General features: G+C 41.0%; 1 protein-coding gene across 2 annotated transcripts; it reads right to left on the bottom strand.

Moving 5' to 3' along the window:
• HTR2A (5-hydroxytryptamine receptor 2A) lies at window positions 1-27,934 on the bottom strand. Of its 2 annotated transcripts, XM_038150034.1 has the most exons (4): window positions 26,431-27,934; window positions 22,228-22,428; window positions 4,982-5,781; window positions 1-4,387 (listed from the first exon to the last, which is right to left on the bottom strand). In XM_038150034.1, the coding sequence occupies exons 1-4, from the start codon at window positions 26,828-26,830 to the stop codon at window positions 4,385-4,387; spliced, it is 1,404 nt and encodes a 467-aa protein (XP_038005962.1). In that variant the 5' UTR covers window positions 26,831-27,934; the 3' UTR covers window positions 1-4,384. The 2 variants fall into 2 exon arrangements, with proteins under 2 accessions (XP_038005962.1, XP_038005951.1); XM_038150023.1 differs by having other exon boundaries at window positions 1-5,781; window positions 26,431-27,932.

Here is a 27,934-nt window from a genome sequence, read left to right as displayed (position 1 = left end):
CAGGCTCCCCTATGGAGCTCCCTGGGCTGCAGGGGGATACAGGCTCCCCTATGGAGCTCCCTGGGCTGCAGGAGCTCAGCTGCCTCCCCATGCTCTGCACCAGGGGTTGCAGGGGAATCTCTGCTCCCGCGCCTGGAGCAGCTCCTGCCCCTCCTTCTCCACTGGCCACGGTGTCTGCAGAGTTGCTCCTCTCACATATTCCCACTCCTCTCTCTGGCTGCAATGGTGCAGCTTTTCCCCACTTCTTAAATCTATTATCCCACAGCACCATCATCGTGGCTGCTGGGCTTGGCCTTGGCCAGAGCTTCATCCACCCTGGAGCTGGCTGGCATTGGATCTGTCAGATATGGGCAAAACTTCTGGAAGCATCTCATGGAGCCAAATCCTATAGCTTCCTCACTTGTGAAACCTTACTATGCGAACCAATACAGCTTATTAATTTTAATCTTATGGTTCTACTTCTTAGTGAAATTAATTTAGTTGGCTTCCTACTATTGCAAATACACTGTTTCTGAGACTGAAAATTACTAAGCTGCACATACTTACCCAAAGAGTACCTCTTCAGTAGAAGGATGGCTGTCCTTAGAAAAAGCAAATTATTACAATGGCTCATTTTGGACCAGTTTACTGAGATAGTTAAATTCTGCAACATGCTCTTTCTTTTTCTCCAGCAAAATATTTAAAATTACTTTAGCCTTCAGCAGACATTGTGCTGAATATTTATGGGAGAAATAAAACCAAACCAAATTAGCTATTTAAGACAAACCTCCAGTTTATAAAACAACTGATTGCATTTGAATATTTTAATCTGCTTTACTAGCAGTGCGATCAGACAAAACAGTAAAGCATTGAAACACCATTTTACATTAACATTACAAAATACAACAGTTTTTTTTCTCTATGTATTTACATAAGCAAACATATAGGTATTCAAAATAGAATGCATCTCACTGTCTGGCAATAATTACATAAGTACAGTGCATGGTTGACTGGATGGGATAGATACATAGGAATTTTTACCCTGAAGTGTAAAAAGGATGCACACCAGCTTAGGAGATACATGGTGAGCTTCATGTCTTTGGACATTTTTCAGATGGACTCTTAACAGTAATAAAATGTCAATCTATTTGAAAAATTGATGCTGAAAAGTTTTTTCAGATGAAGTGGGTTTTTTGGATGCAGATATGACGGACTGACTCAGCATGCTTTTCCTGTGAAGTAGGGGAAGGCCCTAACCTCTGAACCAGTCTGTATGAATGTCTTCTCTTTTTTTTTTTTTTAACCTGAAAAATTAAAAAAAATTCCTTTCTATTCTGATGCATAATGACAACACAGTTTTTTGGAAGATGGAGATGCTGCTCTGGAACTGGTCATATTAAACCATGGTGTTCATTCCAAGCATGGGCCAAGTGCTGTAAATCCTAGTTTAAAACAGCTGAACTTTGTAATCTGTCTGCAGTATAATGAGTCCATTAATTGCTATCTACTGATGAACAACCCCTAGCTGATTTGGCATGGTGGCTAGAACAAATTCATATCTTCACTCTGTCATCCTCACTAAGGCAAACTGCACAAACATCTATTAATATTTTGATGCAGGGTGGCAGAATCAGGCCTTTCTAAGCTGTCAAAAATATCCATAAAGAGCTGGAGATATTGGTCTTTGCTATGCATTCTTGGCCTTGAGAGGCTACTTAGGCAAAAGCTGCTGATCACTCAATAAAACCATCTATCTGAGTGCTACAGAATCAAAATGTCAGGCATCAGTTTTCCCTGCTTCTAAGCAAAAACTCAGTGTTATGTTCTCTCCAGCTGTCAATTAATGAAATGCTGTTAAGTCTCTTATGTCCAAAACATAGGTTTTATTTTAAAATAAGTTGGAAAAAAATGATTGTTCAGAGTCACCTTGTAATGAAACTTCAAGCCAGTAATTGAAACCCTCTGTGATTGCAGTGAAACATTCCCTGTCAGTATTTGCAACCTGAGCAATTTGACATTGTGAATGAGGAACAGAAAGAGAAATGAAAGAGAAACAGAGGGCTGATCTGCTCTGCCACATGGGCAAAATGCAGTCAGTAAGTGGAGAGCATAAGCACTGAATGTGAAATGTTCAGTAACAGTTTATCAGCTGCAAGCTGGTGAAGGAGACTCTGCAGAGCAGCAACCGGGCCCTCAGGAGATTTGGGAGGAATTGATCTCTGGAGAAGTGCAGGGTTGCCATATAAATCATACAGGATGCAGGTGGGCTCTGCTCCTTGGCACAAATGGGCAATAAGATCCAAGCTGTCTGTCCTGCCTACTGTTTTCATTTGCAAGGCCAGAGAAACTTGCATCAGGTCAGGCATAAATGGCAAAAAATATGGTGATTCCCTCCCCTCATGGAAGCCTCTTTGTCTCCTTTCCCCTCACATGCAGGTTTAGAGACCTTCAGTCCCATGTCAATATTCATCATATAAAGGCAATCTAGATTGGTAGCAGATCTAGAGCCTCAGACCTCTTCTCACAAAACACCTTTGCTTTCATTACGGTCTATTTATTCCCTGAGATACCTATTTCCAAGGGCAAATCCTCAAAACCATCACCCCAGTTGTGGAGTGGAGACATCTGGCTTGTGGGATACAAGATGGGCATTGTCCTTAGCTCAAAGTACTAGATTTAGGGTCAATATCAAACTTGACAGGAAAGAGTGGAAAGTCACTGCTCCCAGCTGCTACTGTGGTAGTCCTCATACTCAGCTGCATTTAGCAGATTCCTCCTGGAATCTGTTTTTTGCCAATGTGACACCCCTCACACAGTGCTGGGTAGGAGCGGGATGTGTGCATAGGGAGGTAGGAGCAGCGAGTTCATTTTTGCTTCTGCTGAAGCTGTTCAGTTTGACTGAGGTGATCAAATGTACCCAGAGATAGAGAGAGCATAGAAAGCACCTGGTGAGCACAGCATTCATTCTGCTTGATTTATCACTTCATCCTAAATGACCAGTTTTGGGGGAAAACCATGCATGTCTGTGAGGTTATTGATGACATGCATGGCATCATCACTGCGAATGGGGCTACAGCATGGCACTTTGTCCCAGACATGGAGGCTGAGGTCTGTGGGGTGAGCCACTGTCATCATGTGCGTGCAGAGCTTCTGCGTGACCAGTGCACAGTGGCTCCAACCTACTCCATGTCAGAGGAAAGGGATCACAAAACTAGTTGGTTTAGTTATACCATGTATGTGACAATAAATCAGTTTCCTGGAAATCAGTCAAATACCCAGCCAACTTTTAAGTCTTTGTCTGCCATAGATCAGTATCTTAAGCTAAAGGCCTTCTTCTTCCAAAGACTCCCACCTGGTAGGCTAGAAAAAGGTTCACTTTCTCTCTCTGTCTCTCTCCTTCTTTGACTTAGTGGAAATTTAATTGCTCTGTAAAAACTGAACAACTTCAATAGAAGGACGGATGAAGGCATTGGAGTTATGGTTCTGGATGAACAGTGCTTTTTTCCACAGAAACTGGAATACATCCTGGTTCTGATGAGATTATGGCTGCAAAATTTATGGAATGAATCAAACGATTGGATTTAACTTTGCATGTGAGTGCAGCACTTCTATTTGTCCTGTTCAGCAAAGTCCCACTGCCCTCAGTGACATCGGTTGTGATGTCACGAAAAGACTAGGCATGTCTGTCAAGCAATGTATTTTACGTTCTTTATGCAATGTCTTCTGCCCTTGGATCTATGCAGGTGAAATGCAGTGTTGTTTACAGGTCCTGTTATTTTTCAAGTGAGCCCCATTTGCCCATACATATTTCATTAAGGCTGAGTCCTAGTAGTGCAATCTTCTGACCATTCCTGAGCAATCTGCCTTAACAGCAATACAGTGAAACAAGGGAAAACAATTTTTAGCAAGTAACAGTTTTCTAATAGCTCTGGCTGTACAAGTCCTAAGCCAAAAACAGAACATTCTTCATAATGGCCTTTTTTAACCAGAGAAAAATGATGAGAATCTTCTTCAACCTTTTACTGAAGACTTTACTCATGCAGAGTTTCCTCTGACATTACTTAAATCAGATTTTGTTGGAATTGAACAGAGTCATGAATCTGGAAGTGTTGCTGAAATTATTTAGCAATGTTGTGCCTGGTTTTGCACTGCTCTCTCACTTCACCTTCCTGTCAACACCAGTGGGAGGGAGCAGGGAATAAAGACCAATAATTTTGAAAATATTACTTTAAATTTTTAAGCTGAACACATGAAATTTTTGAATGCAAACAAATTGCAAGTCCTGAAATAAAGATTACAAGTGATGGTGGAAACAGAGGATTATTCAAGTATAATTTACCTTTGAAGATTGCTTATTTGAAATACAGAACAAATGGCAGAAAAACCCAGGGACATTTCAGGATGGTTACTGAAGAAGAAAAAATAGCATAAAAACAGTTAACAAAATGTCCATATAATTAATCTATAGCAGTTTTAATAGATTTTTAATACTTTAAGATTTATTTTAAATATATATTAGCAAATGAACCATCATTTTCTTTAAAATTCTGTAAAGTGCTCATTCAGTTCATGATAACAAAACTCAATTGTAGCAAGACAAACTAGCTGGAGCCTACTCTGCAAGAACATCAAAGGACAGCTTAGCTTTCATTTGCAAAGAGAAAAGAAATGCGTAAGTTTCTTCACAGCCCATGTAATATAATACCAGAAATTGCATTTTTTTCTTTAAGAAATATATCCTTTAGAATATTAAAAAAATAAGTTTAATAAAGCCTGTGCTTAAAACAGCCAACGTACTGTATGAAAAAAATTGCACATTTGATACCCTTTCAACCCTGCTTTTCATCCACAGGATAATGTGAGGAGTATATGATGTTGTTGGAAGGTCTCTTGAACACAGCCGATTTTCCTAAGCTATCAGAGCTTCTCACAGCAGGTGGAATTTTGAGCGCACACACACAGTGGTTGTCATGGCAGCTGCTGACCATCACACACCACTAACCTTTTCATTCCCTGGGCCAATACTTCCCTTGGAGGTACCATCTAAACAATGTGTTCCTATCGTCACCGTCGAGTAATCCTTAGCCATCATTTTCGCCTCTTTTTTCAAACTCTTCATTTGTGCTAGCTGGAGCTGTCTGGAGTCATATGCAAGTGCTGGGATAGTGTTCACTAAAATCAGCTGGAAAGGTTTCTTCTCCTCCTTGTAGCGACACTGGATGTAGCGAGAGAAAGCTGAGCGGTAGGTTTTGTTGAACAACGTATATACGAGTGGGTTGACAGCCGAGGAAAGGTAGCCAATCCAAACAAATATGTTAAGGAGTCCTCCAATGACCTCTTCTTTGCATGACTCCTTGCAAATAACAGCCATCACATTGGTGATGAAAAACGGGCACCACATCACAACAAACAGAAAGAAGACAATGCCAAGGACCTTGGAAGCCTTCTGCTCATTGCTGATGGATTGCATGGTTCTCCTCCCTGAAGTCCCCGTATCTCTGTTCAAGGAGCGCTGAAAGAGTTTCTCTGAGGACAGGGAACTCTGAGGGAGGAAGCTGAATGAAGTAAACTTGGTCTTAGGGCCAATGTCATTCACACATAGCATAGCTTCCTTCTGCAGCGACTTGATAGTTAAAAAGTAAGTGACTACCATGATGGTCAGAGGGATGAAGAATGCCACAAAAGAGCCTACTAGAACAAAATTCTCATCTGCAAGTAAGCAGATGTCTTTCTTAAACATGTCTTTCTTAAATACTTTGGAGTCATCTTGTAGTCCAAAGACAGGTACAGGCATGGAGATACCTGAAAATGGATGAGAGAAAGAAGAGGTTAAAAACAATAATGAAAAACACTTCCAGCCTCCAAGAAAAAACAAACAAACATCTACCTGTGTTCTACCTGTGGCTGAGGTGATCGTAGCAATTTACATTACATCAGCCACAGGTAGAACACATTTGCTTCCTTCCAATTGTCCTATGATACCTGGTAGCCAGAAAAGCATGGTTTTGAATCTTGGGCCCCTTGTAATGATCTCCAGACTTGCTCCTTGGTCCCTGCCACCTTGGCAAAGGATTTTATGAACTATGACCAAGATGACACTATGTATTTCTTTTGTGGAGTGCCATAAGAGTGATTTTGGACTGTTTTTTATTAGAGGATTAAAAGTGTTTTGGGTTCTAAATAGTTCTGGAAAATACTAATTTTAGGAAGAATGATAGTTTTTTGTCATAGGTCTAAGAGTAATCTGTCATTGTGTCTTTCTCTTTTCTTGCTGTAATCTCCATATACTTAAATGCTAAATGCTAACAAAACCCAGCTTCCCATGTGGCAATGGTCCGATAAACAACGGGAACAAATTAAACTCTGAGAGACACTGTGTGAGGCAGCCTGAGATGTAGTTTATCCTGCAGGACTGCGAAAGTCCTTTCACTGTATTTCCAGCTACTAGAGGCTGCCTTCTCTGTGCACAGCCATGCAAAATTTGTCTTCCTCTGGAGACAAATCCTTGGCTTGTCATGAATGGCAAGACAAGGTGACAAAGTCCATTCTCCTTGGACTGCTCTGTTTCAAGCCTACTAAGCCATTTCCGCAGGAATTTCTGCAAATGCTGCTAGAGTCTGGGTAAAATCAAACAGGTGCTGTTTCTCTGGTTGTTGGTTTTGGGTTGTTTTGGGGTTTTTTTTGTCTCTTCCCCTCCAAATGGTTGCTGTCTCTCCAAGAGAGGCAATGTTCAGACAATGAAAAAAATGATGTGCTGCAAAGATAGCAAAAGTGGAGTGAAGCAGGGGTTATATTGCAGCCCTGTTCGGATAAAAGCAACCAGCATTCTGATTCCTGTGGAAAGTTAGCATAATCTGTGAGCTTCAGTCCCGTTTGCATTTCGGATCAGAAATCCCAGTTGCTGTATTTGGCTTATAAGAAATAAAAACATTGACTAGAGAAGAATTTCTTATGATGTGAGGATGCTGTGCCCTACTTTGTTCACTGGATGCCCAGGAGTGTCCTTCCTCATTCACAGATGAGTCCTGAAAGATTTGCTTTCAATTGTACCTTCCTCTATCTCTCTTTTTTTTTCCTTCTTCCCACTCTGCTGCTTAAACTGAGAGCCCTTTAAAAGCATAGCCTGTCTCTTCATTTCACACATATCCAGTGCCCGGCATAACAGCTCCAGTCCTAGAAGAAGACTGTGGAGTACAGGCTCAATACCAAACAATAATAATCACAGTAATAATAATATTAGATTATTATTTTGTTCAAGTGCTTAATTCTTTTTGTTCTTCTGGAGCTTCTACAAAGACCTTTTTTTTCTAGGAACACTGTAGCTTATTTTGTCTTTGCAACTTTGAACTGAGTCATGGCATTGCCTCAGGCCACTTTAGAAAAGTGCTGTTCTTATCTGCCCAGGGCAGAAGCTGGTGGAAAGCCTCTGGTATTACCCTTTCTGTTTCTCCTGCTCAAGCTCTAACTGCTTGAACTTGGGTTGGAGAAGCCAGTGAGTGAGATGCAAACTCATGCAGTCTGTGGCAGCTCCTGAGCTGAGCTGACAGAAACCTCCAGTGTTTTTAGCAACTGGCTAAAAAGGTCTGAGTCTGTCTAACTGAAAGCACAGAGGCAGAGGTCACCATCAGAAGCCAGACTGTCCAGCCATGGCTGAGTAATCTGGGGTGCTGAACAACTCCAGGGAAATGAGGAATGCTTTGAAGTTAGTTTTCTTTTTTTTGGATGAGTTGAAGGGGTGCTGAAGGCATCCAGCACCTCCCAGCGTCATACTCCAGCTGCACAAAGACACAGCATTTAGTCAGAGCAATACCACAAGTTTCCCATCTGCTTCTGCCCTGTGCTGATAACAGCAAGGCTGTTTTTTCATTTAATTCAAAGACCTAGTGTGGGCTGCAGAGATAAAATAAACAATGGTATTGACAGAGTAAAAAGATGCTTTTCATTACTACCTTATGGTTCAGCTGCATGAGGAGGCATGGGAGCAGAGGCTGCAGCACTAGAAAGAGGAAAATTTTAGCATAATTTGCATGTTTTTTCAAGTAAAGAGCCAAAGTCTGTTACAACTTCTTGCCTGAAACAAGAGGAACAATTCCCCAACTGCTTTGTTTTGTTCTTAGCAGCTTCTGGAGACTGGCGTCTAAATCCAGATTTCTGGCTTTAAAAAATGGAAATGGGCTTCAGCATATAGCAGAAGTTCCTGCATTTCTTTGCCATTCCTTTAACAAGCACAAAAGTGCTGTACCAGCAGAGCTGTAGCAGGCGCTGCTAGTCAAGTAAGTTTTTCTGAGTGACTATTCAAGGCATCTTTCCCCTACAGCTACAGGGAAGTGGCCTGTATAGAGTTTGAGAACAGCAGAGATACCATGCTTTGGTGGCAGAGAACACTGACAGCTGTAAACTGCTTTTTGTGTAAGCCCAGTTCAGTTGATGCAGGGCATGGCCCAAATGATACTGTGGCATTCCTGCATGGAAAAAGTTAATGTCCAGCCCAATTTTTTCATATCTCTACATGGACTAAATTTACTGTTTTCCTCCTGAAAGGAATAGGGTTTGTCCCCCCTTGACAGCTGGCTTCTGCAGCATAAGTATGGCTAATTCCATGAGGACACAGGGACCAAATTCAAAGGCAGTCATATTTAAACTGGTGGTAAAGGAGCTTCCAAATGCAACTCACATCCACTATTTTGATGGGAATTTTAGCAATCATCACGTATGGCCAAGAATATGACCCACATGTCATGTTTGGTCAAGATCAAGTTTGTCCTGTAAACTCGTAACAAAAAATCCTAGTCTAAAGTTGCATTAGCATTATTGCAACTGGCCGAATTAATTCTTTACAAGTTGAATATGAATGATCTGTTTCACCTGGATGATTCACATGTATACTCGCTGGTTTACTTGTCTTTGCTTTCCATCTCCCTGCTCTTGGTGACTGGATGTTTAAAGAGACACAGATGGTGCCTGTGCATTCAAATGTCATAAGAAAAAAATCAACTTCACGAGAAAGGACCAGGCAGAGCTACCAGGTAGGGACAAACAGGTGTTTGGGAAATGAAGCATGTGCCAACAGTAGATCTGGAGGAAACAGCATGGAAGACCTGTAACAGAACAGCTATACCACACCCTGCCCATTGCATGCTCCCACTAGCTCAAGGTCAGGCTGGAAAAAAATCTTCTTATCCCCTGAGAGCTTTTTTATGATTTATCTTCCTTGGCTTTCAAAAGAACTAAACTGAGGCACAAGGAAGCATTCAGCACAAAACAGGAACATCTATTCAAGCACTGAAGGTGCATTAGCCACTCCATTTCCAGTTGACATTCTCACTTGGAACATTTTCCCTTGTCAACAAGCCCTAAATATTATGTTCCTCTGGCACAAGGTGGTTTATTTATATGGTTTCATTTATACACACATGGTTGTTTCAAACTGTGAATTTTAATAAACCCACAACAGATCCCAAACAATGAAGATGAGTAATAAATTCTGCGTTAAACTTTAAGAATCTGGGCAGTTTCAGAATGACAAAAGGCTCTTGAAAACACCAAAGGTGAAGAAGTAAAGCAATGGCATCCTTTTTGTTCTCTCAAAAAGCCTGGTGAAATTGAGGTTGATATAGTGCTACACATTGCTGGCTGCAGAGGTATACAGCAGCTATAAAACCACTTTAACTGGACAGGTAAACTGGGTTTGCAGCTGCCTTGAGCTGCTGAGACTATCAATAAATCAAAGCCATAATTTACAATGTGCGTGTAGGGTGGCATGCTTGGGTTACTTGGGATGAAGACAAGGAGGGGGAAGTGAATGGATAAGGTCAAAGTTCTTTCAGTGAAGTCTCCTTTAAGCAGAAACTGTCAGTCACATGCTTTCACCTTGCATATATCTATTTCAATTTTGTTTAATACAAATGAGCATTATTCTGTGCCTTAATAAATGTCTAAGGGTTAGGAACTACCTTTTAGAAATGTCACTACAGTTTCTCAAAAACTTTGGCACCATTTTTCACTTTCTCATCAAAAGCAAAAAATTCTTCCCCATCTCAGATTTTAGCAGTCACATTGATTCAGACATACCAGGTCATGGGCCAGCTCATGGGCCACTGCACAAAGATGTGCTGTGACACTGGGGACCTCTGAAAGGATTGCTGCTTGAGAAGGCCAGGTCTGTCACCACATTTCTCTTCACAGAGAAAAGCAAGGCACAATTATTCCCAAGAATATTTCTGGGTTTCACATTCTCTGAATCTCAGAGAAAGAAAAAACAATTATCTCCCATACTGCTCCTGTGTTGTTCACAAGCGGAATGCATTGTGCAAGATTGTTTACCTGACGGGAATTGATAATTGGATTCTGGTGTGAGTGTTTTGATTCACTGACCAATTGAATTCGTGTGTGTGTGTCGGGACTGTCAGCAGACAGTCATGAGATGCTGTGCAGTAGAGTGCTTGGCAGATTCAGTTTAGCTGTAATGTAATATAATATAATATAGAATTATACAGTATAACAAAGTAATTAGCCTTCTGATATCAATGGAGTCCTTCTCATCATTTTTCCCTGCCATGGGGATTGCCTTGTTCCGATAGCCAGTGTCTCCTTCAAGCAGCTCAGTGTGGCCATATTGTCTAATTTCTTTAGAAAAGTCCATGCTGGTATCTGGTGCCTGTTTGTACTGAGAAAATATCCTCTGTTGGTACATCTACACATTCAAACAGCGAACAGATGTCCATGTAAAACTCACCTGCTACATCCCCAGGCATGCAATGCATACCCTTAGTTTCATGCTGTAGAAAAATCTCCTTGTTGCACACTGCCATCACATTATTTTTAACATTTTTTACTTAATTAACCACACAAGAAATATATCTGTTCCTTTGAGCTACCATGGTGCCCTGTGTGGATGTGTGCTGAAGGAACACAAGCCACAGTGAGATACTTGTGGCAGGGGGACCATGGACCATGTCTTCCTCTGAGTATCAAGGATGGCAAGGTGTCTGGATCATATATGAGGAGCTGGAATTTAGCAACAGTTACTTCCACCAGTTACTTCCACTTAAACATCCGCAGAGGAGCTGCTCAGTCTGGCTTCATATCTCTGCTTGGCATTTGACACTCACCATTATGGTTGGTACATCACTACATTTCATTGTTTTGTCATTACATCATTTTTTCCCCAGACCTGCAAACAACTGCTCTCTGCATGCACCTGACAATGTTATTCTCCCACCAACTCCTTTCCAGTCATGACAAACCCTTCACTGTGATAATTTTGTTGCTGCCAGAGTAGTGCCAGCCATATTTCCAATGCATGCAGGTCGCTGATGGCAGTGCAGAAGCAGATTTCCACCTGGGAAGAGGGGATGTTGAAAACCTCAGTGTGGATTGGGAATCACCATCTGAGGCTGCATCTAGTTAGCATGAATGTTAAAAAGCTTCTACCTTCCCTAGTCAGCGTGACAATGTCCCCAAAGTCCTGGGCTAGAATTTCTCCTCACATGTGAGACCAGCACGGAATTCTTCCCTAGTGGAAGGTACATGTGTTGGCGGAGGCAGAAGTGGATGAGGAGCATTCTCTCACAAATCCCCACATAATATTTGCTTTCAGATGGATTTCCTCAAGAGCTAAGTGAGTCACAGTGCTGGGGAGCATCGTCTCCTTTCTGCATCCCAGGAGGCTGTACTCACAGGAATGGAATCAGAGTGGGTCCAAGCATTTTCCTTATAACTGCGGGTAGACCAAATTTAGTTTTTTATTCAAGGGCACACATGAAGCTGGTTTTCTGTATCTTTCCCATGGAACACTTCATTTGGTCACACATGTTCTAGTTAATACAAATGAAAGGAAAACAAATTTAACATCACTGAGACGGGGTGCCAGGTAACAGCTGGATTATTCTATTAATTTTGAAATGGCTTTGTTCTTGACAGCTCAGAAAATCTCTAAGGAAACATATTATTTAGCCTAGCAGGAGATAGATTCAATTATTTTTATGTGAGAAAAGTATGGTGAATGATAATTTATACCATAAATTATCTATTATTTATACCACAAATTATCTATTTCGCTTTAGAAAAACAAAATCAGAGAAGTCTGTGTTTCCTAGTGTGTTCCTCATTTATGTCCTCGGTCCTGAAGCCTATTTCTTAACAAGAACAGAGATAAGCGTCTCCAAATTAATTTGTTGAACTGTGATAATAAAATAACTATTAACAGGATTAGAGGAGAATTACAGGAAGGACAGTGCAAGAAATTAAGGACATGTGCCCCTTTTTGACCCAGCTGTTTAGAAACCCTGGCCTTCAGAGTGAGCTGAGTTATGAGAGAGGAAGCTGCTGATGGAATCGCTTTCTGCTTTGATATAATCCTCAAAATGTGCACACAGCCCTATTTCCTAAAGGCAGCAAGAATACAACAGCAGGAAACAGTTTCTTTGCTTTTGGCTTTAAGTGCTTTTCCTGCCTATGCACTAATTCTCTTTGCTAGTTATGCTGTAGGACTTGTTTACAGTCCAGTTCCCCTTATTTTCTTGTTGGATTTTTCAAGCCTTCTGAGTATTTGAGGGAGCTTTTGCCTAGCAGTTTCCAGTGGAGCCTATTCCCCAACACAGTCTTTGCTTTTCAACTGGGGACATTATTTTTGATTTGGATAGAGGCTTCTTCCAAGGTGTTTTTCAGCTTCTCACAGAGATCTCCAATTGAGAGGAGCTGTTATCTCTCTAAGGTGGTTACCCAGTCACTAAAGGGCATATAGAAATCTACACCTATCAAACAGCTAGAAATAAAAGAAGGTAAGGAAGCAACTTGCCTGGGGGATGCTGGCTGAATGGAGCCCAAGTCCAAGGTGGACAGCAGCTACAATTCTGCTGCCATTTGGAATCTGGAAGGGAGCTGGGCTCAATGTGCTCCCCCAGGGGACATGAGGTAATGACACCTGTAGGCTAAGGACATAGGCTAAGGACACCCTTCATCCACGGTGACTAGAAGTGGTGAAAAGTAACTGGCCTTACAATATAGAGCTAAATATTTAGTCTAAAAATTTGCAAGAGGTTCCACAGGTCTCCAGCCTATCTCTGCACAGAGGGACAAGGTTCTCCTCCTGCTGTTTAGGGCTGGTGCTTCTTTGGCTCAGCAAAATGCGGCAGAGCAGGTCAAACACCCTTTTTCTTTCTGCATACTCAATTAATGTTGTTTATATTGCATTGGTGTTTTTAAGTTCCCAGTAGCAAAGGTTTAATTTCTACTCAAAAGAAGTAACAATTTTATGGTTGGCACTGGGCTTGGTAAATCTGTTAATTTGCAAAGGAAAAGAACCTTGTGTAGGATCAACTCCAGCCACCTGTGATACCCCCTCTGTTTAGTATATGACCTTTCTGTATTCCATGTCAGATGGCCTCGCAGCGTTCACTGTTCAGGCCCCTAGGAGAGCAGATTTGGGGATAATAGTGCTTTGAGAAGAAGGAAATACCATACCTTTTTTACGGGATCTTCCTAGATCAGATCTTATCAGTTTGTCTTTTTAGCTATGAAGCTTCTAAAGGATCCTCGGGCTAATTTATTATGTGCTATACATGCTACATACACAGTAAGGCTTTAAAAATACTTATAGCAGCAATAAGCCAGAAATTATGGAAATATCTTAGATATTCCACTACCATAAGCAAATAATGTGATGTCTCCTAGAGCAGTCTAAGTGCCAAGATCCCTGGTATTCCAGTTTTTATATCTCTGTCTTTTAATTATTACATGGTGTGATTTGTTGAATGCTGATAATTTACTTAACTCTGCCCTAATGTTCCACTAACTGAACAGAGATTTCTGTTAGTATCTGTGAGATTTCTTCAGCAGTGCTACTTGGCCTCGTGTAGTTTAAAAGGACACTGAATGTAGCTATCAGATAAATGTTTAAATCATTATTATTTTTTTACAATAATTTCACACTCCATCTGAAGGGTGCACATAACAAAAACTGTAATTCTTCTGGATTTTCTAGACCTCAGACCATGTCCCAGTTGTTTCTCCATGACTCCTTTTGTGGTTGCTTGCAGAAGCTGCTCAATAAGCAAATTGTCAGCTTCTTTCTAGTTATACAAGGAGACTGCAGCAGTGGCTGGACAGTTATTGGGAAAGATGTCCTGACATGATGGATAATTTGGAAGGAAAAACAGAATGAGAAGCAGCTTAGAGACCTGCACAGGTCTGAAGATGATGAGTCAGGATCCTGTGCTATATGTTTCACTGTCCACCCTGGAGCTAATGCCCTTCACCCTGACTGAACTCTGTTAGACCAGGCAATGCCCAAGTCACATTTACAAGATGACAGAGTTGAAGAGAGAAAAAGGGAGCATATCTGAAGGGATTGTATCTGTCCATATTTCCACCATCTACTGGTGTCTGTGTGGATGCTACAGCATGATCCCTAGGCTCATCTTTCTGTTAAATGTCACAAAGCACCTTGGAAATCAAAAATGAATAGAGTAACCGTTCTTGCAACAAGAACTGCTGGAGTGACCTCCTCATGTCCTGCAGTAGTGTGCAAGGCAGGACTGGATTTAACTGGGGAACTTTCAATCTAAAACCTCTGAGTACTTCTGTGCTTGTAAGGGGAAATTTACACTGCTCACTCAGTGCACCTTGGACCTAAAATCACACAGTTATTTTTCTCAGAATACACACAGTTCAGGTCAGTCTGTGATCCTGGCAATAGTGGTCATTTATGACATTTCAAAACTCAGATCAAATACAAGAAGTTGTAACAAGGGCTATGTTCTGCCAAAAGGAAATAAGTCCTCCCAGTGGGTGTGATTTATTTCCAACATAAAGGCAGGATTGAATACTGTGAAATACACAGATTCCAATTTTGATCAGGCAGAAAATAAAGCCTTTATCACAATGCTACAGCCTGCTTTCAGGAAATCACAGGAGCTCAACAAGCTATTTTCCATCAATGACCCTGGAGGACATCATAGGCAAAATCACCTGACAGGTGTTTCTAAATTTGTCTCAGGTAATTCGGAATATGTTGTTGCAGTTCTGACAAAACCCTTGACTTTTATTAGCTGGGCTTCTGCTTAGAAGTGATGCCAATGGCACAGGCTGGGTAATGTGTGGGGAAAGTTAATTGCAGCCTGAATGTTCAATAGTTTGCAGCGTTCCTGCTGGTAAAGATAAATGTAAGCCTTTAATTTTAAAGAATTGTGTGATACGTGAACCTTTTTTAATGTCATAAAACACAACATCTGGCTTAAGCCAAATATAATAAATAAAGGAACTTGTGAAATTGTTCTGTATAATTTTAAAATGAATGAAATTTTCTCTTTTCTTGACATTTTCTTTTATGCAACACTGTGCTGCTTGTGCTAATGTGCAGCACCATTTTAATTTAGAAGGTGATTAAATGCAGTCACAGTGCACAGACAACAGAATTTATGAATCCCAACATGATTCCTTGTACCTTGTTCTTTTGTTATCCTTTGTGTTGCATGTGGCATTTTCTATCCAGAAATCCAGCTCCTCTGACTAGAGATGCTGCCTTTTTTTCTTAAAATGTTCCATTTACCCTGATATACACTACAAAGAGAGACTGGCTTATGGTAGGTCATATTGGCACCCACCAACTTATTCATTCAAAAAACCCTCATAACAGGACAGTTCTGGCCCAAATAAACTTTATGCTTCTTGCTGGTAGCTTCAAGAGGAAGAAGAACATGGTCCTCATAGTCTTCAAAACAAAGACAAGTTTGTTTTTTTTTTTAAAAGACAACTAATTATTTCATCAGCACCTTGACTACGCAGGCTCTTTTCTATTAAAAATACAGCTCTACTGTTTATAACTTGCCTTTAAAAATAAAACCAAAGCAGAAAGAAATGCCACACAATAATGTTATGACCACCCCTCATTCCTTTTTTTGCCTGAAAGGCAGATTGCTTCTTGCAAAAGGACTGCTCACAAAATGAGTGTGTGCCTTTTTCATGGGCAAAACCCTTCATCTCTTCCTGATGTAATTATCCAAAGACCATGGTAAATATATACATAATAATTATTCTTCTTTTGAGGACCCATGTTTACTCGTATAATATATTCTCCCCCATCCAGATGAATGCTGGATTGCTCAGTGTCTTTTGTTTGCAAATGTGTCCCTATGGACACATGCCTGTGTCTCATATCTTTATGTTTCCAAATTTGGAGAATTTAGAAAGCGCTTCAATCATTAGCATTCCTTTAAGCATTTTTTTTCCATAAACACAAGTAAAATGTTGGTAACACCTCCTTGTCAGATTAACAAACATATACAAGTTCAAAATGCAAGGTTTTTATACCTTCATAGTTATGTGAGGGAGATATGTGTGGTAAGCTGATGGTCTGGAGGATGTGTTCACTCTTCTGGGAAGAACAAATCAAGCAAAGGGTTCTGTTACATGGGAAACATGGGGATCATTTACATCTAAGTAAATAGGATATTTGTGTGTCTTTCTCAGAACCATCTTAAGTAATGCCTCATGACCAGAATACATGTGCTAGTCAACTCAGAAATGTGCATCACAGCACTGAATGTTCCTTTTCCGTGGAACTGAACCCCAGACAACCTGTACATGAAGGGCTTGTTCTCATTAGTTGTCACTACTGTAGGAGTCATTAGTATGGCAATGAACTTTCTACTGACGTAATTGCTGCTGACTACTGACCCTCATACATTGTGTCTCTGTGAAGAAATACAGTGAAGATTCTATTTCTGAGATGGTTCTGAAGCTAAAATATTTTATTAATGAAATTTCAGGCCAACGCCCTTAATTATAATTTACGCAAATTTCTCTGTATGTTGCGCAACAATTTTTTTTCAACTTCATTTAATTCTTATGGCGTCATCTACACTCAGAAATCATAAAGGTCCCAGGCCAGGGCTGCCCAAACATAAAACCTACAATGTTTGCCCCTGAGATCCTGCAGGTGGAGTGAGCAAACAGTATTTTCACTCTCTGAGAGATGGTTTCATGAGTATGATAAAAATAAAAGAAACGTTCCCTAGGGTAATTATAGTGTAGTAGATATTTTAAGTTTAGCTCCAGCACTTCCAAATTTACGTGTTAAGCTTTAAATCTGTATTGCCAGAGTACTGTTCAGTGTGTAATTATTTGCAATTTTATATATTTTGGCAGTGTATTCCATGTTTTAACAAATGATCTTTTCCTATGCCTAGGCATCCATAAATTAGAGTTGATTGAAATGGCAAATTATGTCACCTGGAAGAAATGGATGTGTAGTAGATTCGGGACAGGGACTCCCAGCCTGCAGTTTATTAGCTGCTTCTGCCTTTTGAAACCTGTAAAGGGAGTTTCAAATGAAAGCTGTCCTCGACAGAAAGAAGACTGAGCCTAAGGAGGCCAAAGCTGTCAACAAAACACAATCCACAGGCACTGGTAGTTGAACTCTCCCAATCCCTGCTTCTTCCCTGGCCCTTCAAATGCTGTAAGGGAGCAAGAAGCCATGCAGAGAAATTGCAGGCTGCCTATGAAGGAGGTGTAAGCCTCTGTATCAGCATAAAATGTCACACTGCCAGATTAGCTGGGGGCTCAGTTGCACTGGGCTTGATTTGTACACCTGGAGCTAACTTCACTCTGCACTTTGGAGAAAGCTGCTTCACATGCTACAGTATTTCTCATTTTCGAAGCCTCAAAATCAATGGCAAAATTTTAGAGTTATGCAGTGGGAGGTATTTTACCAGATTCATCCAGATCCATGTTGGGCCTTTTTTTCTGCATGAAAAGTACTGAATAAATCTAAGTTGTAAGTGACTGGGGAGTGCAGAGACTGCCTGAAGGCAGTGAACAGATGTGTAGGCTGAGTGAGAAATGATAAGAGAAAACTCAGCTTAGGGTGCTTGGGTTTCATCAGACTTCACATTACTTAGACCATTAACAGAGGAATAAAGAGAAATGAGAAATGAGGAATGTTATATATAAGGACTTAACATTCATGCCTGTAATTCTTTTATGTTACCCTTTCCAGGAGGGGATGATGCACTGTTGGCCTCTTGCAGAGCAATGCCTTTGTTAGGCCCATTTTGGACTCAAAGGTACTTTACATGTATTTTTCAGTATAGGCTGTATTTACAATTCTAAAGATTCCAGTTCTATTCAAAATTCTAGTTTTTTCCAGCAAGGGGAAATCCTTTGGCTTTTTACACCTGTTCTCAATAATGACCTCTGTGCTTTAAAACAAATGGAATAATTTTCAGGGTTTACTGAGCTTTTGCCTTTAACAGCTACAAATAATCTAATTATCTAACCACTGTGCACACTGGATGATTTAAGAATTAAAGACACAATTAGAATCTGTTACAGTAATTAGAATCTATTTTAAACCAATTGCCTATGGCATTACATGGTCTAGTGAAAAAAAAGGCTTCTGGCTAAATGCTCTTCTTCCACTAAATGCAAAAACAAATGTTACCACAATTTACTTTTTTTAAACTGATAAAATCAAGATTTCAGAAGTCAAGTAAACTGAACTATCTGTGCTTTTTTTTTTCTGCTGTTTTTTAAATACTTCATAAGTCTCTGAAGCCAATGGAAAGAAGATCACTGATAGCCTTTCTTTAAAATTAACTGAATATATTTGTGTATTTAGTGAATAAAAGGAAAATTACAAATTTAGTGAACAAAAGCATAATTAATTTGGTACACTAGAAGTTATAATCTAGGTGAGTTGGGTTCAGGCCCAACAAATCAGCTGGAAGTATTTGCAGGAGTCAGTGAGCAGGTGGATAAGGGTTGATATAATGTTCCTGGATTTTTAGAAATCCCTGACAATACTTTTTGTCAAAGGCTGTTAGTGAAATTAAATCCTAATGGCAATAGAAGAAAGATCTTCTTGTAGAAAAAGAATGGGTTGAAAGATAGAAGGTTGAAGGACAAGTGGTAGGATTAAATTGTTTGTTTCCATATTGAGGGTGGTAGAAGGCAGCACCTGACAGCCCTGTATGTTCATCAGTGCTGTTCAGTTCAGTCTGAGCTGATTGCGTGGTCAGTGGAACTGATTAAATGTGCTTCCAACACACAACTCTTGGCTGTTTCCCCCTTCCTCCTCTGCTAAAATGAACCTCTGTACAGGGGAACATAACATCTTTCATTTCTTTCTCTTGCTTTTTACCCTCCATCTTATACTTCACAAGAGTTCACAGGTCACCAGCTGAACTGCAAACGGTAGGAATATAGGGGAGTCAAAGGGTGTCTATCTGAGGCTGGAGAGCAAAACCTTGGATCTGAATCTGTAAGTGAGATGGTAGCCACACCAGGTGCTGTGGAGGGTGTGTTGTGCCCAACACCAGCTCTGCCTGTGCCAGATATCATAGAATGGTTTGGGTTGGAAAGAACCTTCAAAATAATCTCATTCCAACTCCCCTGCCACAGCTAGGGACACCTTCCACTAGACCAGGTTGCTCAGAGCCCCATCCAACCTGGCCTTGAGCACTTCAAAGGATGGAGCATCCACAGCTTTTCTGGACAATCTATGCCAGTGTCTCACTGTCCTCACCTCACTCATACCAGTGAGATTTCTCAGCCATAGCTCTGTGAAAATGCAAAGAATTAAATCATTTATAGCCCTGTCACTCTAAGTAGCACTGAGAGCCTGGAGACTGGTAAATGATACATGGAGCACCTCTTTGTTCAGAAAGCATTTCCTGTTAGTAAGGGATATAGAAAGCACCTTCAGAAACCCATTTCCTACATATTCTTAGCTGGATGGTGGCAGATCAGGAAGAAAAGGGTGGGTGACTGACTGACAGCAGGTTGCATGGGTGTTCTGGGATCTATCAAGATTCCTTACAATACTGGCATTTTTCTTTATTCTATTAATATGGCAATATGGCACAGTGCAAACTTAGTCCAGCCTGGCAGTGACTGGCTCATCAGTTTCCTATAGCTTCTTCCTATGTGTTTGCTTTTTTATATGTCCTCTGGAGCACATTCCATTTGCCATAGCTTGTTGCCAGGCTGGAAACCAACCAGTCTTTCTTCAGCTGGTGTCCCAATGCCCCTTGCTTCCATGAGACTAGAAACCAGCTGAGCATCACTTCATTCCTGGCCACCTAAGTGTGCTTGCCTACATTAACTTGTACCTATTTAACCTTCTCATTGTTTTGGTGACACAAAATGTGTGAATAAGATGGAGTTATCCTATTACCCTTCCTATTTTCCTGACATCCACTGTTCCTTTACACTTGTCCTTATCCAGCTGCAGTGAAGGTTTTTTTTCTCTGTCCTCTTCACTCATGCCACACCTGAGTGGTTTCCAGTAAAATAAGGAGTTGTATTTTTCAGAGTTCTATAAATAGGGACCACATTGCTATCACTTGCCATGATAATAACAAGTAACATCTGTGACTCATCTCATCACTGTTAGAAGACAGTTTCTCCAGAGAGCAGAAAAGGTCTTCTTACAATGGATATATTACTAGTTATTACTGCAAAGAAAAGACATAACTTTTGAAACAAAATATCAAGCTATCAAAGAAATAAACTCTCCTGCTACAGGACATAAACCATATTCTAACTAACAGGGCTAAAATAACACTTTTTTTTTCCGGATTCCTTTTAATAGTGAGCTAATTCAAATACTCTGTCAGTGAGCCCCTGTGTGAGAAAAGATGCTGAGCAGAGTGGACCACTGGTTTGCCCCTGGAATGGTCATTCTTATCATTCTGTGAATTTGTGTTTAAAAAGGACAGTAATTTCACACACACTAAGCACAAGGCACCACACACAAGTGCAGACAGACACACTATGCACAATTTTAAAGGATGCTTGACTTATTTATGCTATATAGAGAGAAATGCACTGAATATACTTGGCACTTAGCAGTTTCAAAAACTGGAAAAACTGGACAGAGTAGGTAATATGTTTTCTACTGGATTTGAAAAATGTGACTGTACAAGAGATGAGATATGATTCATTTAATCTAAATGAAGACATCTACATCTGAGTTGCTACAGGCTTCCTTTATAGTTGAGAACTAGGTATGATTAGGATGGAGTTCACCTGGCCTGTGCTAGACATTTTCATCTGATCAGGTGAATGCACTCCAGAGCCAGATGCTGTTGAATCTCATCAAGTCATGGAAAATGCAGAACTGTCCTCCTGTTGAGTGAAGACTCCCATGATTTCTTGTTGTGCAGCATAAGATACAGCTATTTTAAATCTTAACAATCCTAGACTGCTTTTGCTCAGACTGTGGGCCAGGATCAAGAGGGAGGTCAGGAGACAATGCAGAGTGCCAGGCTGGCAGCATGTTAGGCATCATCTCCTTTCCCCCCTCTGGGAAGACTGGTAAGGGATCACAGTTACCACTTACAATAATTTGTATTAGCCAGGGAAGGAGCTAATTTCCTTTGATTGCTGACAGTTCATATCTCTTCCAGGGCAAAAGAGGGAATTTTCCCTTCCTCTGAATAAGTGAATTGCCAATGCTCAAGGAACTACAAGCACTGAAAGGGAGCTGTGTTTTCAAAGCATTTGAGAACCTCCACCCCAGCTGTGTGAGGAAATTCATGATGGCATCAGACACCAAACTCTTCCAATTCCCATGACTTAAGACTGCCCTGGAAATGCTGCCACCAGGGGAATAAAAGATCAGTGTTCCCCTACCTAATTTTGAGGCTCTAGGTTTTGCCAGTGCAAAGACATGTGTGTACTGGGTCGTTCAGAACACCTATTTTGGACTGTAACTCTGAACTGTCCTCTGGAGACAGTTCAGACTGGAGACTCCTCTTACTCTCTCTGCACACAGTATCTGTTGTCTCCTAAATAGGATGCATAAATTCCCCACCATACACACCGAGAAAGGCAGAGAAGATCTGCCCATGAGAAAAATCTCTAAGCAAATTACCCAAATAAGAAATTTGGAACAACTGACTTACATATAACAGGGAAATACTTTTTTCAGTTGATATATTTTTTTTTTCTCTTCAAATGTTTAGGTAATGATGATTCATCAGTATGGGAAATCAACACATCTTTAAAATAAGCTTGAATGTGGTCATGCTATCACTGATGTATATTCTTTCAGTGCTGCTCAGTTCTCCTCCATTTTCCATTGTTGTTGATTTCCATTGCATAATTACTACATTACAGCACTTCGTAGAAGTGGAAAGCAAAATACTACAGGCAGAGAATAAAGTTTTAGACTGCAGCATATACATCAAATCCTCTCAAAAGCTGGAAATCAGCAACTGCATGCTGAAATGTTGCCTCACTTACCAACTGATATGGTCCAAACAGCAATTATTTTGGCAAAAGCCTTAGTTCTGGAGTTGAAGCGGCTGTGGTGGATGGGGTTGCGGATGGCGATGTAGCGATCCAGTGAGATAGCACAGAGGTGCATGATGGACGCCGTGGAGAAGAGCACGTCCAGGTAGATCCAAATGGCACAGAGCTTTCTAGGTAGTGGCCATTCATATCCTGCACAAGAGAAAGTCGGCATCAGCTAAAGATGTGGCATATATCTCTTGTTGTGACACGTGTCTCAGTGCATATATCCTTCTAGGAGGATAGTAGTAAGTACTAAGTAGTAGTAAGTGATGCATTTAGAAGCTGCCTGACACTGTTTTAAGAAAATATTTTTATTTGTTTGCAGCCTTCTAACTGTAGCTTTTGGGGTTAACTCTGCTTCTTTCCCAGGCTACAGGCAGCATATGTTTTTTCTTTTTAATTCTATTTGCATAATGCTAGTGCTTGGTGCTATGATTAAACATTTTTGGCAGCAAATCTATGAAAAGAAAAGCAATTTTGTCATTGTAAATCTGCAAGTTCTCAATTTTGCTTTAGGACTTTCTATCCACGTAATTACTGCATTTTCAGCACCTGCTGATATGCAAAGCTGCCTTAATTCTGAAAGTAAAACTTTGGATTTAATGGAAGCTGAAGAAGAAAAATTATTTATTGCATACCAGTGATATTTATCTCACCTGTCTTTAGGCCTCTACCACATACCTAAGTAAGGATATTCCCTCTGTCAATGAATATTGATAGACTCCTCCAGGGAAAGCAATCCAAAGCAGATGCATTAGTATTTACCAATATCCAACCTACAGCTTCTTTGCTGCTAATTAAGCCCTTACTTTTTCCTTGTTTTTTTCCACTGCCTATGAAGATTAATTGATTCCTTTCCTTTCTCAAAGCTGTTGGGAGATGGCTATCATGGCTTGCCTAGTTTTGTGTTTATGTTTTTGCCTTCCCATCTAAGAAAAGCCTAGTACTTTATCTTTTTCTTACAGATCATGCTTTTAAAACTTTTTTCCTTCTTCTTTTTCTGCCCTGGAACGAATTAATTTATCTGCATCTTGTATATCATTTAGTGACTAAAAGAGGACTTGGTACTCTTGAAAAGGCCTCCTGACTGCTAAGTGAAATACAAGACTTCTTAATGGATCTTGAAGGGAATTTCTTTATTTATACAACCTGGAATGGTAAGTGTCTCTTGTATGAAAATATCATGCTAGTGAAGCACGTTTAGCTAATGATACATTTTGACAGCCAGATCTTGTTCAGCATTCTTGAAGGCCCGACAAATTTCACCTGCAGAAGCTGGTTTGCTTCTTTACCTTTGCACTTATCCTCACTGAATGTTGTTTGTTGGTTTCAGACTTTCTCTTCAGGGGTCCAGGTTCTTGTTGCTGATTCTCATTCTGTCCCCCTGAGTGCTTGTAACCTCTCCCAGCCTGGTGCTTTTGGAAAGCTGTGTAAGCTCTCACTCAATACATGTTGTTCAGGGCAGTACTGAGCAGACCCAGGCTAAGCAGAGCCCTGCAGGACCCCCATTCAAAATCCCTTCTATTCCTGCAGGGAACCACTAATAGCTCTCTTTGGAGCAAGTTTTGCAGTTATCTTGCAGTGATTCAATTCAGAGGATAGTACCCAAGCTGCCCATGATAGTGTGGCATGGGGCAAAGCCAAAGCTCATATTGTGAGAATATGTAAGTGTTTTGGGGACTGCCTGTCTCCTTTGGAGATACAGTACAAGATTTGCAACAGCAGGAATGGAAGGAGAGGTGGAGGAGGTAGGTCTGTGCCTAATTACATTTAGTCTCAGTGAGTACTGAGGAGACCTATTTCTTGGTGTTCTTGGGTTGCTGTAATACAAGCTGACCCTGACAAACCATACAGCATTTATAGATGTATTTTATCATGTTTTCTGGTCTTCTGTTGGGAAGTCTGGTCCCTGGAGTGTGTTATGTGATGGCTGGCTTTCAGGGGCATGACTTCCCAGTAGCATCTCTCTGTCAGGCCAGGCCAGTTTACGCAGGGAAAACCATTAAAGTATTTTTACACTTCACAACATACATCTTCTCTTGCTTCAGTGACCTTTGGGAACACATTTGTCCTATCCTTCTAGACTTCTCATCTTTGCAATAAACCAGGATGGGGCAAGCATAAAACAGCATCTGCCAGTTGAACTTCCTTAGAGAGTACAGATTCAAGAAAATATATGAGAGAAGAAAACTCTGGATGCAGTAAGGTGCCCCCTTAGTAAGGGTGTAGATAACATCCTCCAGGAAGTTTTCTGCTCTGTAGTCACATCCACTTTGGCAGGACTTACTGAGTGCTGCCTTTTCCAGCAGAGTCTGGGGCTGCTGGGTGGATGGAGAACCCTGCCCAGCCCAAGGAGTGCAGACTGGCACAGACACATGGCTGGCATGGCTGAGCACCCAAACCAGAATTGCCCACAGTAGCTATAAAACTCAAGAAAATCATCTCTGGGCAAAGCAGTAGCCATACCCCTTCAAGGGGCTACAGAAGGGGTGGTGGGGCACTCTTGTTCCACAGGCTTGGAGGTGTCCTGGGAGAGCAGGTGTGTGCAAAGGCCTCCAGTTTGAGCTCAAGACTCTCAGCATAGCTGATGCGGCTGAAGTTGAGCAGCTGTGGCCAAGAAAATGCTCCTGTGGAAGGGGAGGTTTCCCTCCACGCCATCACTGACCATCCTGGAGGCTGATGGTGCACCACACCAAGATGGTTCTCCTGGTACCAGTGCGTGCCACTAGATGATTTTTCACCCCAAGTCATGCTGCTTCCATTCCTGGTCTAGCAAGGGAAGAAGCAGCGAGAGAGAGGAGGCAGAGCCAGCGCAGCCCCTCCCCTGCCTTCGGGCGCCCTGCGGCTCCCGTGTCCCGGTCGCCTCCTCGGAGGGCAGCCTGGCCCGGGACGAGCGCTCCGGCTTCCCGCCCTGCGGGAAAGGCACCCCGCGCCCCATCCCCCAAATCCCTCCCGACACACGCATTTCGGGCGTCTCTTCCCTCGGCAGCGGAGCCTGGCCAGCAGGAGTCCCTATTGCTTGTCTCAGGGAATCACGCACGACTTAAATCTCACCCATCGGACAATTCCTGTTTCACGCTGTTTCTCCCGCCAAAGATAATCGCGCACTAATACGGTAAATCACGGTGTTGCACCGTGACTGATGCCAAATGCAGTTTGCAAATGCTACTGGGGGCGATCTGTGTAGAGATACTGAAAATGGAAAATAAACTTCCAACTTTCTGGATTCAATCTCCCTGAAGCGCAGACTCATGTTTGGACCTTAAGTCCAAAAGTAGTGAAGTAATAGAAATCTTTCCAAACAATCTACTTTCCTCCTGACAATGTGAAGCTTCTCTTTGAACTGCAGCAATTCAGTAGCATTGGAAGGCTCATTTCTAAAGTTTAAGGACAGTAACAGCCTGACAAAATTGGTGCTGGACACGTAGGGTGCTGCTTGTTCTGGTGTGAGCTGTGCTGCAAATGATTTTGGTGAAAATGAGAAGAAAGATCTGCTATTAATCACCTGCAAGGGCGTGAATTGTGAGTCATTATTAACTTAAATAACTTATCTTAGGACATAATAGTTTTGCATTTGTAAATGTTACTAAACAGGCAGAATGAATGCCCATCCGTTTCTTAACTCCTGCAATATTTATTCCAGCATTTGCTAGTAAGTAGATGTCTAAGCAGGGTATTGGTGATGAGAAAATTCTTTTCACTTGTATTACTTCGTTAAAACTAATTGAAGAGGCTGCCTACTTTGAATCTAAAAGTAGTCATTAGTGTTTCAGAGCATATTTGCAGAGCAAAGTAACTGACAGGACCCTACATTCTCATTGGGAATATGAAAATCATGAGCCAGGGAAAAAACCTGAAAGCAATAGAAAGAACAAAGCATCTTCATATACACTTTGAGAAAATTCATCTGACAACTGAGTAATAAATTGATGTAATGGACTGTGTTTAAAATGCCTGTAGCTGGAAATATAAAGTAGGAAAATGTTCAAGTACTTCACCTGTTCCACCCATTAACCAGTGACATATATTTCAATTTATGTGGTAACAATTTTCTGTGGTAAGAGAATGAAATCATAGTGACAACAAGATGTTATTGCATGCAATGTTTAAGGCTTATCAATACATGCAGTAGGTTACACAGCTAATACTCACCGTACAGTATGGTTAACATGGACACAGGCATCACAAGGAAACCCAGCAGCATATCAGCTATTGCGAGTGACATTAGAAAATAGTTAGTGGCATTCTGTAGTTTTTTCTCCAATGAAACAGCCATGATGACAAGAATATTTCCAGCAATGGTTAAAACAATCACTATCACTGTCAGCAAAGCCGGCCAGTTTTTCTGTGAAGGGCAGCAAGGTGGGCTCATGTTACTTTCACATGAAAGATTGGTTAGGTTGTCAGAGTTCACAGTCAAGTTGCAGAGATGCGATATATTAATTTCTCCAGCTCCATAAACATTTCTGTAGAATCTTCTCTCATGGTTTATTTGTATGAAGGAGTTTGCAGTTGGGTTCACAGAGCTCTCTCCATCACAAAGAATATCCATTGCTAAGTCCAAAACCACAGAGATAAATTGTGAAAAACAGGAAATTATCACCCTTTGTCACCATTGGGCATTATATTCCTCAGCTCTCCATGCCAGAAGTTGAGGGAGCACAATCTTTTGTTGACTGTATTTTTGCCACTAGTGCGATGTAGAAAAACATACCAGAACTACTCCAAAAGCTGAAATGTTTTGTTTTCAGTTCCATAGGAAGTCCAGTGTTGGCATATATTGAAAATCCAGCTGAAAAGTAAAACCGGGCTGTAGGATACAGAATGTGGACTTGAGGCTTCAAGAACAAAAATGTTGGAGAAATAAAAGACATAAAACTTTTGCAACCAGTAGGACTCCCCTCTGGAGGTACATCTTATTGCTATTGGTAACTGTAATCACATTATTTTAAACACAGCAGTATTAAAATATCTTTCTGTATTAAACAGCAAAATTCTTGCTTCTCTGTTAAGAAAGTTGATTCCATCCAGCGTATTTTTCTTGAAATAATTAAATATGCTCTTGTTTATAGTGCATTTTCCATAATATGGCTGATAGTCTCTGTCTTCTGTTGTATTTCAGAATCATTTTTAGCCTCATATCAGAGACTACACGTTCTGCTCCATGCTGATTTTTGTAGCTAATTGTACCTTTTGGCCCAGCATGGCTTCAGAATGGAAATTAAACAACTAGATGCTGTTATAAAAGAATAAAATTTAAGGAAGACTTACATTGCACTTCAGAGCCCACTTTCAAACTGCAAATAGATGCACTTTGCGCCCTGGTTTACAATATTCTTCGCTGTGTTTAGCCAGTTCCGTGTCTTTTTTCTTCAGCCTCCTCCACAATGGTGGTATTTCAAACAGTTTTTTGACTTCTAAACTGCACACTTGAGTGAAGCCAGTTCCTGTGCTGTGAGGCTTGCTCTTTTCTTCTGAGAGATAGGCTGCTCGCCGGCTCTTTCCTTGTGCATTTCCCCGCCCCAGGGCAAGCTATATTTAAAGTAGTAATAATATCAGAGCCCTTCTTGAAGTGACACAAAAGAAAGCCCGCGCACACACTCACGAGAAAGCAGCCTGCACGGAGGAATTACTGATTGCAACAGGAATGGAATTT

The sequence above is a fragment of the Motacilla alba genome, chromosome 1 (genome assembly GCF_015832195.1).
Source record: "Motacilla alba alba isolate MOTALB_02 chromosome 1, Motacilla_alba_V1.0_pri, whole genome shotgun sequence".
In the NCBI taxonomy this organism is placed as follows: Eukaryota; Metazoa; Chordata; class Aves; order Passeriformes; family Motacillidae; genus Motacilla; species Motacilla alba.
The sequence above is the reverse complement of the archived record's forward strand: the minus strand, read 5'-3'. Positions and strand labels throughout refer to the sequence as shown.